A 13893-nucleotide genomic window follows, 5' to 3' on the forward strand; every position below is an offset into this window, starting at 1 on the left:
GAGAGGCCCAGTGTACGCAGTATGGGCTACAGAAAGCAGTCCACAGGCAGACATAGGAGGCATGTGTGGATGAGGAGGATGGGTTGCAGGAGGGCTGCAGAGGGGAAGAGGCCAGATGTCCTGTCCTCCTAAGACTGGAGAGAGCCTTGGGAATCCCGCCCCCCAAATCCCTGTCCTGCAGGCACTTTCTAAAACACTATCTGAACTGGGATAGTTTAGACCCTCTGGGCACAAGGCAAACACTAATGTCCTTCTTCCCATCCCTCTGTACCCCTCCTGCCCACTGCAAGCAGATCAGGGAGGGACCACTGCATGCAGATCAGGGAGGGACCATTGTAAGCACATCAGAGAGGTACCTAGATGCTAGCAATCCCCCTGAGCTCCTCTCTTGGTTCTCTTCTTACAGTTGGAGTTAATTCTTGTTTCACGTACCACCATATAGGACACGGCGAGGTACCTTTCGAAAATGAGCTCAGTACCAACTCCACCAGAAACAGGTCAAGGACAGGCATGCATGCACACAGCACCATGTCTGCCCATTTAGAGCCACCATTCACGTGCAGTTTGGAGAAGTCCTTTACAAAGCCAGCCTCGGTGAACAGCCACAGACAAAACACCTCTGCAATGCACGATGATGGGCATGACACTCAATGTGGCTGAAGGCCCTGGATCACACTTCACTTTAGCTGTTGTGTTAGGCTGGCTACGAGGTATTGATTTTCTTGTTTTCCTATTATCAGAGGGCTCTTGCTAGAAAACACTGTTGGGTTGGCGATAAATAGAAATCATGAAAACAACAAATAAGCAAAACATGTACTTGGTTCACTGGACCCAAGGCACAGAGCTGCTGAACTAGGCTGTAAACCCAATGCCATCAACTGAGTGGCTAAGGTTCCAGACAAGGAACAGTTTGAAATCCCCAATCAAAGGACTAAATTGCTCTGGGGACTTTTCAGGGTCCTTTATCTCACAACAGACCACAGAGGGGCAAAAGTGAGGAGGCTCCAAAACAAGTAAGGTGGCACTCACTAAACTCAGTCATTCAGCAGCCCATGCAGAGAACCCCTCAACAAAGACCACCACACATGCCCACAGAACAGGATCTTTGACCCTGAACAGGTATGTTCTTACAGTGTTCCTCAAGAGCTCAGGTGAGCAACCCCAGGAGCAAAGATCAGCCCTTTTAGCCATACAAGGGAGAGCTATTTACCCCACATAGAGCTCAACCACTATATGGTTGTTTGAATGACAATGGCTCCCAAAGACTCATATATTTGAATGTTTGGTTCCTAGTTAGTAGGTTGTTTCAGAAAGATTAGGAGGCGTGGCCTTGTTGGAAGAAGAGGTTTCAAAAGCCCACATCATTCCCAGTATGCTCTCTGCTGCAGACATGGATGCACGCTCTCAGCCAGTGCTCCAGCACCTTGTCTGCCCCACCACAATGGTCATGGCCTAACCCTCTGAAACTGTACGCAGGCCCCCGTTAAATGCTTTCTTTTCTAAGGTGCCTTGGTCATGGTGTCTCTTTTGCAAGCACAGATCAGTAGCTAAGACACAGCTCACTTGTCTCATGAGTACAGCCTCAGCACCGAATCTTTGGATTGCTCCAGGAATTCCTGAGATCAGAGACTTCGAGTCCTTTGTGACTGAAGCGTGCTCTCCAGGACAGCATCCTGCATAGAACGGCTGAGAGCGGTATTTTTCGTACTTTGCAGTGTCTGCGTGTGCATAATGAGATGTGCTGGGGATGAGATCCAGAACATGAGAATTCGTGTGGATTTCCTACACGAAGAGCCTGAGGGTAACCTAACATGCTTTTAGCTCATGTGTGCTTCGCCTGTGAGCTGTCTCGGGATGGCCGGTATGAAATTTTCCTCTTTGAGCCCATGTCAGCGATCAAGACGCTTCCACTTCAGAGTATTTAGGATTCTGTATTTTCAGATTAGGGGCACTCAAACCACACTTCAAAAACTAACCCTGACTATCATTTTTAAACTTTAAAATGAGTAGGGGAGACAAAAAGGATGCTGTCATGTTGGGAGCAGTGAGACCCCAGATCCTGAATTTCTTGTAATCCCCTGATCTGAGTGCCTAGAGCTGCTCTGAGCACAAGACCTTCAGGAGCTCCTGATGGCAGGAGAGTGGTTTCTGGTGGGTTTGGCTGGGGCGTGTCTATCTCTATATAATCTGCCCCTGAACACAATAAAGGGGGCGTTCTTGGGGAATTCAAGGATGACCCATGTCGCTGTCTCTCTGTCTGTGTGTGTCTGTGTATTTTAACCTCCAGCCCCCTTGCCTGAAGCTCGCGAACTGGGTGCCAGCGAAAAGAGTGCAGACACAGGGGCGCGGTGTGCAGCACTGTCATGTCCCTCCAGCTAAAGACCTCCACAGTTTGCTTTTCTGACTGAAATGTACCACCTTGTTGAAATGCAAATAGGATCGAATAGTATTGGGGTGCTTTCTGTGGGGACCATGTAGGCACACTTTATAGAGAAAGTCTACACAGCGGCCAGGGCTGTGGAGTCCTCTCTCTGCTGCTGCAACTTCATCTCTAGGCCGTGCTACCCTAACCATGGGGATGGCTCCAAGAACTGGACCAAGGACTCCGTGGCACTCTGACTGTTGTGGTCTTAGGCCAGGCACTAAGATGGTTCCTGACACTGCTTAACTGTCCCCAGGGGAGCACAAGATTCCTTTTAGGAACACAGCTGTGACTTCAAATGAAGTATCCGAAGTATCCAGTGTCAATGCATTTTCTAGAGAATCTGGTTTCCAAGGCGATTCCATCGCCAGCCGATACTCATGCCCACGTTCAGAGGTCCATGTGTGAAATGAGCTACCCAGGACTACGGGATATACACCTTACCCACATGCCAGGGCCCAACAGAGTCTGCCAAAGGTGCTCAGGTCATTCATTTGTGAGGGTCTGGTCAGCCTAGAGCTAGATTCTGCTTGGCTCTCTCTTGATAGGATTCGTTTGTAAATGACTGGACAAATTAGTGAACAAGTCATTACAACAACAACAACAAAAAACTAGAAACCAAAAACCAAAAAAACCAACCTTGTATAATCATTAGTTAGCTCTCAGGAGTTTTTCCAAAGTCTTGCCTAAGAGCATTGCCTTCAGGACACCTTGGTCTTAGAGAATAGGACACCTGTTTTTCCTTTCAACACCTTTCTCTGAAAGAACAGACTTCCTTCTTGTCTCCCATGATGGCCTGAGACTTTCTCACTTCTACTTGCCCTTCTAAATAGCCACCACCACCATTCCTTCACCACCCCCAACACTCTAACCCAAAGGACTAGGAAATTTCATTTAACTTAGCATCTGCTTATCATGAAGCAAAAAAAGAGAAAAACACCAGATCTTCTCACTCCACCACCAGGTTCCAAGCTAATTTTCTCTTGACAGACCTTTGACAGGGAGGCCACTTATGACAACAAAACACAGCATGTCCCAAGCTCCATACAACCCACATCCATCCCTGCGGTGCTATCGTTGCTGTTGGGGACAAGCCCATGCTCTGAGAATGAATGAATAAAGATGTGGGCATTTTGGCCTAAAGCCCAGACCAGGGCGCAGAACCCCTGCCCCCAACCTTCACTAGTACAATAGCACTTTATATCCCACAGCACCCCCCATGAAGGCAGAACTGCTGTGAATGACAGGCGCACCCCCAAAGTGAAGTCAGCTGGTACTTATTAACTTAGCAAGAACAAAAGGGCACCAAGATGTGTGGGAAATCTCACAGCAAGTCAATGTGATTTACATTCCAAACATAAGCTTTCACTGTGTGTATGTGTGTGCACGTGTATGTGTGTTCAATTCAATATGTATTAACTAAATATTCAAACTCACAAGATCTTCTGGGAGAAAATGAGGCTTTACAAACCATGAAAGCAGTGTGTATAAAGGGCCAAGAAGAAATTCTTTTATACAGATGCAGTAATTACATCGACTTGCAGTGAAATTTTTTTCTATTTGGGGGGTTGAGATGGTGTTTTTTTTTTTTTAAATGGGTTTTATTAAACTACATAACTTGCTTCAATGTGGCTTAAATAAACCATGGCTATGCTTAGGTTCCCTTGTATTATTCTCTACAACTTTATCAAATTTCAAATAATGTTTTTCAAGACAGTTCATTTTCACAGCTAAGTCCCTGTCAGGTCAAGAGAGCTTGGTAGACATTGCAGCAGGAACTGTGAGACGCACTTATCTGCCTAGGTAGGGAAGTCCATGTACGCCTGCATCCCCTGCCACCACCCTGACCAATGGTCTGCTGGTCTGAGGAGCCACCTCAGTGAATCAGAAGGTAGCATGGATACTCTCCTGTCAGGAGCAGATTCAGGCGGCGGAAGACAAACTGAACCTCCCAAGGACAGAGCATGCCCTAGGAGATCAGAGCTGCCAGTCAGTCCTCTGGTGATACGGGTTCCTGAATTTAAGGGATGGGCTCGTAAGTGACCAGAGTATCCCCAAACCGTCACAGTTACTGAACAAATTAACTCAGCTTCCATTGTGAACTGTACAACGGCTAATCCCCCCCGCCATCATCCCTCCTAGGCTCCACTATCCATTGGGCAATGCCTCACTCTCCAGGGCCCTCTACCCCTTTCTTGGGGGTAGTCAAGGCCTACCTGCTCTTGGGGCCACTTTGGCCTCTCCTCTGGGGTCCTGGTCTTGGTCTTGAGTCCTCTCTGAGGGTCTCCAGGGTGTTTAGCCTCAGAGGGAAGGTTCAGCGACTTGGGCCTTGCTTCGTGCCTGCTGGGCCCATGGCCAGTCTCGCTGGGTGGACAGGCCTCTGTAGAGTCCCCAGGGTCCAGCTCAGGCATGTGCTCAGGGCTAGCCTCGCTGGCACTGGTGATACTGGTCATGCTCAGGCTCATCTTGATCTCAGCCACGATCTGGTCGATGTCTTCCTCTTGATCCTCCAGGTCGCCGTCCCCACGCCTCATGCGATACGGGGAGGAGCCACCTGGGTTCCCATTGGCCTCCGTAGGGTAATAGTCCGGGTAGCTCTCTTTACTGGGACAGTAGTGGCCATCTTCTTCCTGGTCATGGACCTCCAGGGCGGATGGGTCGTCCTCTGGGATAGGCAGGTGGCTGTCTGGATATTCCGGGCTGTTCTCAGCCCCATGGCTATGAGTATGGGGGCCTACTGAGTCCGTCCACTCTTCCACGGCTTCCTGACACTCATCAGTGTCCACGGGATGTGTGCCATGGGCTATGTACTCCTCTCCGTTACAGTCCATGCCCTCCAGGTAGCTGTCATCCTCAGGACAGTATCGGATGTAGTAGGTAACGCCCTCCTCCTCCTCCGGGAGGCCCTCATCATAGTCCTCCTCCTCGGATGTGTTGTTCACATAGTCAGAGCTGGAGTCCCCATCAGGGCTATGGTTGTGACACTCCTGTTCCTCGGGAGTGGGGCTCTCTGGCCGCAGAGTGGCCAACTCCAGGCCCGTGGGCACATAGCCCTCCAAAGGAAGCTCTGTGTCCTCGCTATCGGGCTCCTGGTCATGGGGGACGGGACCCGGTCTGGTCCTGTGGTCCAACATGCTGCTCGCAGTGCTCTGGCGCTTGCGGTGGGCCATGGCAGACACTCACACAGCCATTATGACCTGGAACCAACCACTGTGGAGAGGAAGGGAGAGAGAACTGTCAGAGTCATGTGGACCATGGCCACCCGAGATGCATGCCACTTATTATGTGACCAAACCCGAATCCCTGTATCTGGACAGCTCATTTGCTCAGAGAGCTGTGAATTTACAGCTGTTCACAGGATGTGACCATGCTGTCCGAGGGCCTCATGGGTGGGGAAGCCATGGCCGGAGGGGTCTGAGGACACAGACGAGAAGACAGTGCCCGGGACTCACAGACTCACTGGTTTGTTTCATTCTGGTGCTAGGGGAGAAAGCTAGGTAGGCACTTTGCATTGAACACTATGGCATATAGGTTCACTCGTGCCCTCTGCACAAGGGCAACCCAGGTGGCCAAGTCTAAGGGTCATAAGATTGGGTTAATTGCTCTCAAAAGAGAAAAAGATATAAATCTCTATAAATTCTGCAAAAAAATTATTAAAGAAATTAATTGCTAGAAACTTTTAAATTCCTGCGAACAATCTTTTCATTGGTCTTTTTTTTTTCTTTCTTTGTTTTTCTTTTTTTTTTTTTTTGGCTTGTTTTGTTTTTCCAGGCAGGGTTTCTTTGTGTAGCCCTGGCTATTCTGGAACTAGTCCTGTAGACCAGGCTGGCCTTGAACTCACAGAGCTTGCCTGCCTCTGCCTCCCGAGTGCTGGGATTAAAGACATGTGCCACCAGACATATTTACTTTGAGATATGGAACATGTTTTGTGCACAAAGCACAAATCTTGCTTTTGATTATACGAAACACTGAGAAAGTGGTTCAATGCTGAGTTAATGTATATAGTTCCTTTTGTGAATGTTCTGCTTTTATAATACATGAATAAGGGATAAAAGTTTCTAACAAAAAGGAAAGAAAAAAATGTAAGTAAAATAATGAATTCAATCCATCTAACCTAGAGAGCATTGACACACAGCCTCCCTGACCCCAAACACGCTCATGATCCAATACCAGTATTCCCTATAGCTGGGGGAAATTCTCTAGCACAAAGTTAGCATCCCACTAGACACTGAGTAACTCCGAGTGGATTCTAAACATTAGGCTGGTGGCGAGAAGCAGGGTAGTCGCATGGCTACGCTAGCACACCATTATAAACCTGAGAGTCGTGAGTCGTGAGACAGGCTGTCTGCACTAACCTTTGTGTAAGCCCAGCTTTTCCCCAACTCGCTAGTCTATGCCATTTGTTCTCCCCAGCATCAGCCCCATGCCATTTTAACCACTGTGGCGGTGAGATCTTAACACCAGATAACACAATTTTCTCCATTATTCTGCTTTTGCTTTATTAGTGTTTTCTTAGGGCTGTGAAGACAAGTGAGATGCCGGAATTTTCAAGAAGAACAAAGACTATTTTATTTACATTGGCTTAAAACAACAATGACAAATATCAGAATGTTAAAGAAGGAAAGATAGCGTTCATATTACTGATTTTTTTCTTTTGAGCCACATTATGATTCTAGTGGGCAGTGGTAAGGATCTGAATTTTTGTTTGTTTTTGCAAATGTTTCACTATCAAATGCAGCTGTGGCATCTGGATATGACATCATAGCTCTAATCTGGGCCTCCTTTCAGTGACTATCAAGAGAAAAGGACCCACAGCGGCCACCTGGGAGGGGAATGATGCCCTTTCAAAAGAATCTGCAGACTCCCATTTCACCTTCTGGGCACCTTCTGTGTAAAGACTGTGTGCTCCCGCTAAAGATGGACACTACCTTGTTCAAACTCGGAAGCAAATTTTCTGGGAGACTTTGAGCAAAATATTTGAGATGGTGTCCAAACTTAGGAAACTGAAACGCCCTATCTGCCTGCAGGTCTTGAAGAAGTTACATAGGAGAGTTTTATTAGTATACTTTCTGTTACTGCAACGAAGTACCAGGGGCTGGGGAGCGTTATACAAGAAAGTGGTTTGTTTACATCGGTTCTAGAGGTTTCAAGACCAAGACACCAGCATCAATTCAGTTCTAGTAAAAGCCTAAGGGCAGATGGCATAGGTATGGTGGAGTATGGTCAAAAGGGAGGGGACATGAACCAGAGAGCCAATGAGCACTCCAAGGACCAAGCTAGGTGCTGTAATAATTTTCTCTCTCAATAGGTAACTCGGGATCTCCTAAGAGCTACCTTAATTCCCACTGAGAACAGCACTCCCAGTGACTCAAGGGTCTTCCTCTACCCCCATCTCTTAACGACTCCATCACCTCCCAGTGACTCAAGGGTCTTCCTCTACTCCCATCTCTTAACGACTCCATCACCTCCCAGTGACTCAAGGGTCTTCCTCTACCCCCATCTCTTAATGACTCCATCACTTCCCAGTGACTCAAGGGTCTTCCTCTACCCCCATCTCTTAATGACTCCATCACCCCTTCTATTATCACACAGGATCTAACTTCCAACATATCGACCTCCCAGGCAACATGCTATATTCAAACCACAGCAGAGTAGCCAATTCAGGTCTGAACTAGACAAATAGGGAGTTAAGGGAAGCTCTGAATGGATGTTCAGGGGGATGATGCACGCTCAGAATTGTGTCTTACATGGCTCTACCAGCACAGGAGGAGAGTGGTTGTGGCAGGGACACTGAGCCTAACGTACATCTCTTCAACGGAACATGAGGGCATCTAGGCAGCAGTGCACATAGGAGAGAAGGCATGGCAGAAAGCAAAGGGCTGCTTCCCAACAAAGTGTTACGCTCACTCTGAAGGCACATGTCAACTTGGGGACCTGCATGCTCATGGCATGTTCTGAGTGGGCGTGTCATGCCTAGCCTGGAGCTGCGAGTGCTTCAGAGACAAGCCGACCTAGGACGTCACTTGAACAGTAGGTCTCTGGGGACTCCCTACTCTCTGTGAGATGGGTTTGACCTCTTTACCAAGCAATAGAGTACCTCTGTCTATACGCCCCACCCCACTCATGGGGCACAGGGAAAGGGGGAGCTCCTGTAGACTGTGTCCAGCTTATAGGTGGCTCCCACTGCCACCAGCAGGGCAAAGAGTGGATGGTCTGGCAAAGTGGGGCCATTTGGAGAAGAGCAGACAACTCCCATACCAGAAGACAAGGTGTGGCCAAGGAGCAGAGAGGCAACAAAAGTGTGCAGAGATGTTTGCGGAACAATGACTCCTGAGAAGTGTCAACTAGTCTCAACTAGCTTTTTCATGCCTGTATCTCCGATGAAATGTTTATGTGTTACTGATGTTTAGAAGTGAATTTGTAGACATAACCAACTGGATTAGATGCAGTTATGAGGGTGGAACCCCACATGATGTTATTAATATCTTCTAAAAATTATTTATTTTATCTTTTTTGAGATTGTAATCCAATTACATAATTTCTCCCTTTACTTTCCTCTCTTTTAAAGAATTCCATATACCCTTTACTCTCTTTCAAATTCATAGCCTCTTTTTTATAATAGTTGTTTTATATGTGTGTTCATATATATATATATATATTTTACACACACACACACACATATACACACATGTATATATTCCTAAGCACATACACTGTAACCTGCTCAGTCTGTACAATGCTACTTGTACATTACTAGTAGCCTTTAAGAAGACATGTGAGCTCACATATTCCTCTGTCCCCTTTTAATACTCCACCATGCTATACCCTCATCAGGGACCAGTCCCTTCTGTTAGACTTCCCAGCTTCCAGAGCAGCAGCCAAATGAAGTCCTGGTCTCCATAAGTCATTCCTTCTGTGGTCTATAGTCACGGAACAGACATGAAAACAACATCGTGGGATGTTCAGGCAGTGCCCATTCCAACAAGGTCTCAACACATCACATGCGGCAAGGGAATACTTTACATCTGGATGATAAAGGTTGCTGTTTTCCACACCTCATCTTCAAGGAAACTTTTTCAGGTGGCCCCTTGATGCCTAGGGGAAGCGCCCCACAGAATCGCAAAATGCCGCCTGCTTGGCTGCCATCATCGGTGAACTCAGCAACAACTGGTGGACAGATCTCAATTGCTTAACTACATAGCACATCTAGGGGCGCAGCTACTGTGGGAGGACAGCTGCCCTGTGGAAGGCCTCAAAGAGCTTCTCTCCCTTCACTGGGAGAGAGACAGAGGTGTGAGCAATCCGGCACGCTGTCTGCTACAATGATGTGGGCAGAGTTTTATGCTGAGGGGGTGACTGCTTTCTGAGGGCTCATTACTTTCTGGTGATGAAAAGGGTGACCCACTGCCCTGTGCAGTTAACAAGAAAGGGGAGTGTCAAGTGATCCAGCCAAAGACAGCTGCTGCAGGCTCTGTGGTGTATTCTTTTCTGTTCTTTATTCAGCCCATCCCTTCACACAGCTAAGAACTTACTTGGTAACGCAGTTCTGTGTTCTCTTCTCTTCCTTTCTTATAGCGTATTTTACACTTTTATATTTATTTGTGTGTATGTGTATGGGTGTGTGGTGGGGGTGCAGGTGCCTGCAGAGGCCACAAGAGGACATCCGATCCCCTGGAGCTGAAATTACAGCTGATTAAGAACAACTCAAGATGGGCACTAGGAGCCAAACGCGGGTCCTTTGCAAGAGCAAGTGTTCTTAAGTGCTGAGCCATCTCTTCAGCCCTTCCTCTTTTATTTTAACATAACACTATAAGCAATAAAAACTCACCGTGAGTTTCATTTTAATAGTTGCTAGAGAAGTAGACGATCTGCTATAGACTGTATGGTTGAGTCTCCTAGAAGTTCCTATGTTGACATCCTAACCCCTAAAAGGTCAGCATTAGGTGGAGATGTGAGGAGGTCATGCCAGAAAATTTGAGCCTTCTGAGCCTTATAGAAGAGGCTCAAGAGACCTGCCTTTCCCTTCCACCATGTAAGGGCCCAGTGCAAAGGAACCATCTATGAATCACAAGAGAATCCCAGGCAAATATCAACGCCCCAGCATTTTGACCTTTGACATCTCCCCAGAGAGCCTGAGCCACGCCCATCTGCAGTATTTTTGTTAGGGTGACTTCTACTAATTCAGAACCCATTCCCTTACTGAATGTAGAGTCCTGCTCTTGCATAAGTGATGATGTAAGGCTCCCGAAAGATATAACAGAAGCCATTCCCCCACCCCAGGGCCTCTATCCAGAGCACCTCAAAACCTTTGTTGCATTCCGTGGCCCACATCCTCAGATGAACACAGGCAGGCGTGTGGCCAGGAAACAGTTAACTGCCTACCAATCGGGGTTCAGAGGCTTCTATTGCAGAGCATGTACACAAACATATTGCGGTCCTTTGCTTCTGATTAGTCATAGTAGAGACAAATCCTTCATAGCAGACCATCTGGAAAGCTATTTGAATGTACAGGAGAAGCACGATTACCTGCTACATGTCCAAGAAAATGAGACCCCGTGTCCAGACTCAATTAATCCTATGACAGCACATGAATCAACAGGAAACACAACCTCTGCCACTGCTCAGCCCTCGGTTCCCGAAGCATCCTAATGAGACGGGGATAAAGGCTCATTGTCGACCAGAGAGAGCAGCAACGTCCTCATTACACGCCACTCTTGTCTCCTACACGGGAGAACGCACTGGCTGGCTCTGGTAGGAGCTTGTAACAGATGCAGACGGAAACAGCTATTCAGCCACCACAGGCCAGGCTGGGGACAAGCATAGCATACAGATAAGATGTGGACACAGCCAGGCTGGGGCCGGCACTTCTGTCTTCCAGGATGGCCATTGTGTGTTGTAGAGATAGCATTCTTTTTGTTGTTTTCTAATGTAATTTAGCTGCTTGGACTACACATGATTTGCATTGACATGATCTTAGGGAACACTCAATCAGCTGGAACTCTCTAGATAGAAATCACCAGATATTTTCCTCCAGATCATAGGCAACTCTGAGCTCAGAGGGACCAGTTCATAAATTCTTCTGAAACCCAGGCTGATGTCTACCATTGTCAAGCAAGACCCCAGAATCTACTTAGGATCACAGGAGGTATGTTTTCCTTGGAAGGCACAAAACTGTTGAGCACACATGAAACCTTCATTGACAGGATCCTACTTAAACGAGTGTTGGCACAACCCCAAGACAACTCTGTGGCAATGGAACATTTACAGATTTTAGCACAGAGAATGCAGTGCTGGGGCTCAACTACAGCCATATACAGACGGAATAAACTGAGAAAACACATTGAGTATTAGCAAGCACGGCCTTTGAGTCATGGAACAACAGAATTTACCTCCTGCCTCTCTTTGTATCTTCACGGCACTGCTATAGCCAAAAATTAAAAAACAAAACAAAACAACAACAAAAACTAGTGCCTCCCTGCAGGCCCGATGAAGCCCAGGCAGCCACAGGGTCAGGTGACTTTTCTACAGCAGGAAGCATGAGCGTCTCAGCCCTTCTTAAGGGGCACAAGGGGGGCGGTGTGGACTAACTTGTGTGGACTAATTCATTCCTCTGGGGTATTGTTATGTTTAGTTGGCTTTCCCACCGCATCATTACCTCAGAAAGAGTGCCCAGGAATGGCCTGAGAACACAGCCACAAACTACAGTCAGCCCTTCTCAATCAGCACCAAGGCCATGGAACAGATTTTTCCAGAATCTCACCACGTAACCATACTGAAGCCATAGCTAATGTCATACATGTCATCAATGTGTGTAAGGACTTCTACACAGAAATTTTAGTTTCTTCGCTGGTTGTCTCTAACCAGTAAAAACAGTGGATTCTTCTGCACAAGAACTTCTCAAGAGCTTCTGGAAAAGGGAGGGGATGCTGAAGTTAACCACTGTGTGGCATATTTGTTCCTGCGAGCGTGGCGGGCTGTAACGCCTGTGGTCTTAAAAGTCTTCCTGAGGGCCACGTGTTAAAGTTTGGTCTACAAAATGGGACTACAGGGGGCTGGTGAAGCCTTTACAGAGGTATAGTTGGGCCCTATTTAGGGCAGTTGGACTATGCTCTTAAAGAGGGCTATTAGGCCTCTAGGGCCTTCCTCTACTTCTCTTCTGCTTCCTGGCTACCGCCCTTCCTCTCTGTACGTTGACAGTGTCAGGTATTCGTCATAGTGACGGGAAGCTGACTGAGGTGCGGGATAAGCAGGGGCAGTGATATGATGACAAACGACACAGAACATGCCCAACACTCACCGTTTTCTCATCCTGCCTGAGAAGCAACTTCTCCACCCAACGAACACAGGGGATCACAATAGCAACAAAGAAGTCTAACACGCTCAGAGCAAACAGTTTCAAGATTGCCCGGCTTACAATGATTGTTGGTGCTACCGTCCTGTTATTTTCAAGTACATACATCAATGACAACTTAAAATAATCCAAGGACATATGGGTCCCATCGCCACACCCACCACAACCCACACATGTAAATGTCAAAACCCATAGGACCTAAGGATACAGCCCTAATTTGAAGTCTGGACATGGCAGATGCGACTCTCTCGATATGTTCATTTGGGCAGGCCCCGATCTGGGATGACTGTGTCCTTCTGAAAGAGAACATCTAGAAACAGCTCTAGAGGGAAAGCAGGACAGGTCCCCTCCTCAGGCTCAGAAGAAACAGACCTACCAACGACCTGTGAGGCCATACATTTGTGTTGCTGGCGCCACCGCTGTGGGGACTTTGTTATGGCAGCCTGGAACACTAACACCATCCATAAAGATAATATGCACATCACTCAGAGTTAGCTCTGTGGAATCTCCGCAAGCCATCAGGGCTGCTGCCTTTCTGACTGTTGTTTCAGCCGTTCAATTTCCCTTGCCCCTCTCTATGTATTTGAGAAGCAATTTCTCAATATCTATTTTTTCAGCCCTATCAGGTATTTGATTGATTAGGGTTGCTTTGACTCCATCGAACAACCTGGGCAGAACTTAGATCTGAGCCATATTGAATCTTCAGATGCATAAATGTGATAAATCTTTTCATTTACTTAGGTCATCTTCCCTTTCTCTCAACATGATTTTATACTTCCCAGCATGAACATTCTGCACGTTTTCTTAAGGAAATTATTCTCTCCCTCGCTGGCCCTGGCCCTGGCCCTGGCCCTGGCCTGCCTTCTTTCTTGCCTTCCTCATGCTACTAGAAATGGCATTGTCTTTCTACAACTGGCTACTGAGTTTCATATAGAAATATCACCGAGTACTGAGTATTAGCCTCACTGAGTTTATTCATTAGAACCAGGAGTATTTTGTAGGTGGCAGGGATTTTGCAGACAATAATGCAACCCGATGAGGAGCTGGCTTAATTCATTCCATTGTGTGCATGCAGACTTGCAAAGGCAATATTCTCTTTCCCTCCTTCTTCCTCGGTCCC

At 47.2% G+C, this 13893-nt stretch overlaps 1 protein-coding gene across 3 annotated transcripts in view; it reads right to left on the reverse strand.

Moving 5' to 3' along the window:
* The window catches only part of Apba2 (amyloid beta precursor protein binding family A member 2), a 212332-nt gene that overhangs the window by 47011 nt on the left and 151428 nt on the right, over positions 1 to 13893 (reverse strand). For all 3 annotated transcript variants that reach the window (XM_041651126.1, XM_041651114.1, XM_041651121.1), the window contains exon 4: positions 4639 to 5632. In XM_041651126.1, the coding sequence (XP_041507060.1) occupies positions 4639 to 5592 (954 nt within the window). In that variant the 5' untranslated portion in view covers positions 5593 to 5632. The remainder of the gene's footprint in view (positions 1 to 4638; positions 5633 to 13893) is intronic.

Source organism: Microtus oregoni, unplaced genomic scaffold (assembly GCF_018167655.1).
Source record: "Microtus oregoni isolate MIOR12 unplaced genomic scaffold, Mior012 000000F_ref0000247, whole genome shotgun sequence".
NCBI lineage: Eukaryota > Metazoa > Chordata > Mammalia > Rodentia > Cricetidae > Microtus > Microtus oregoni.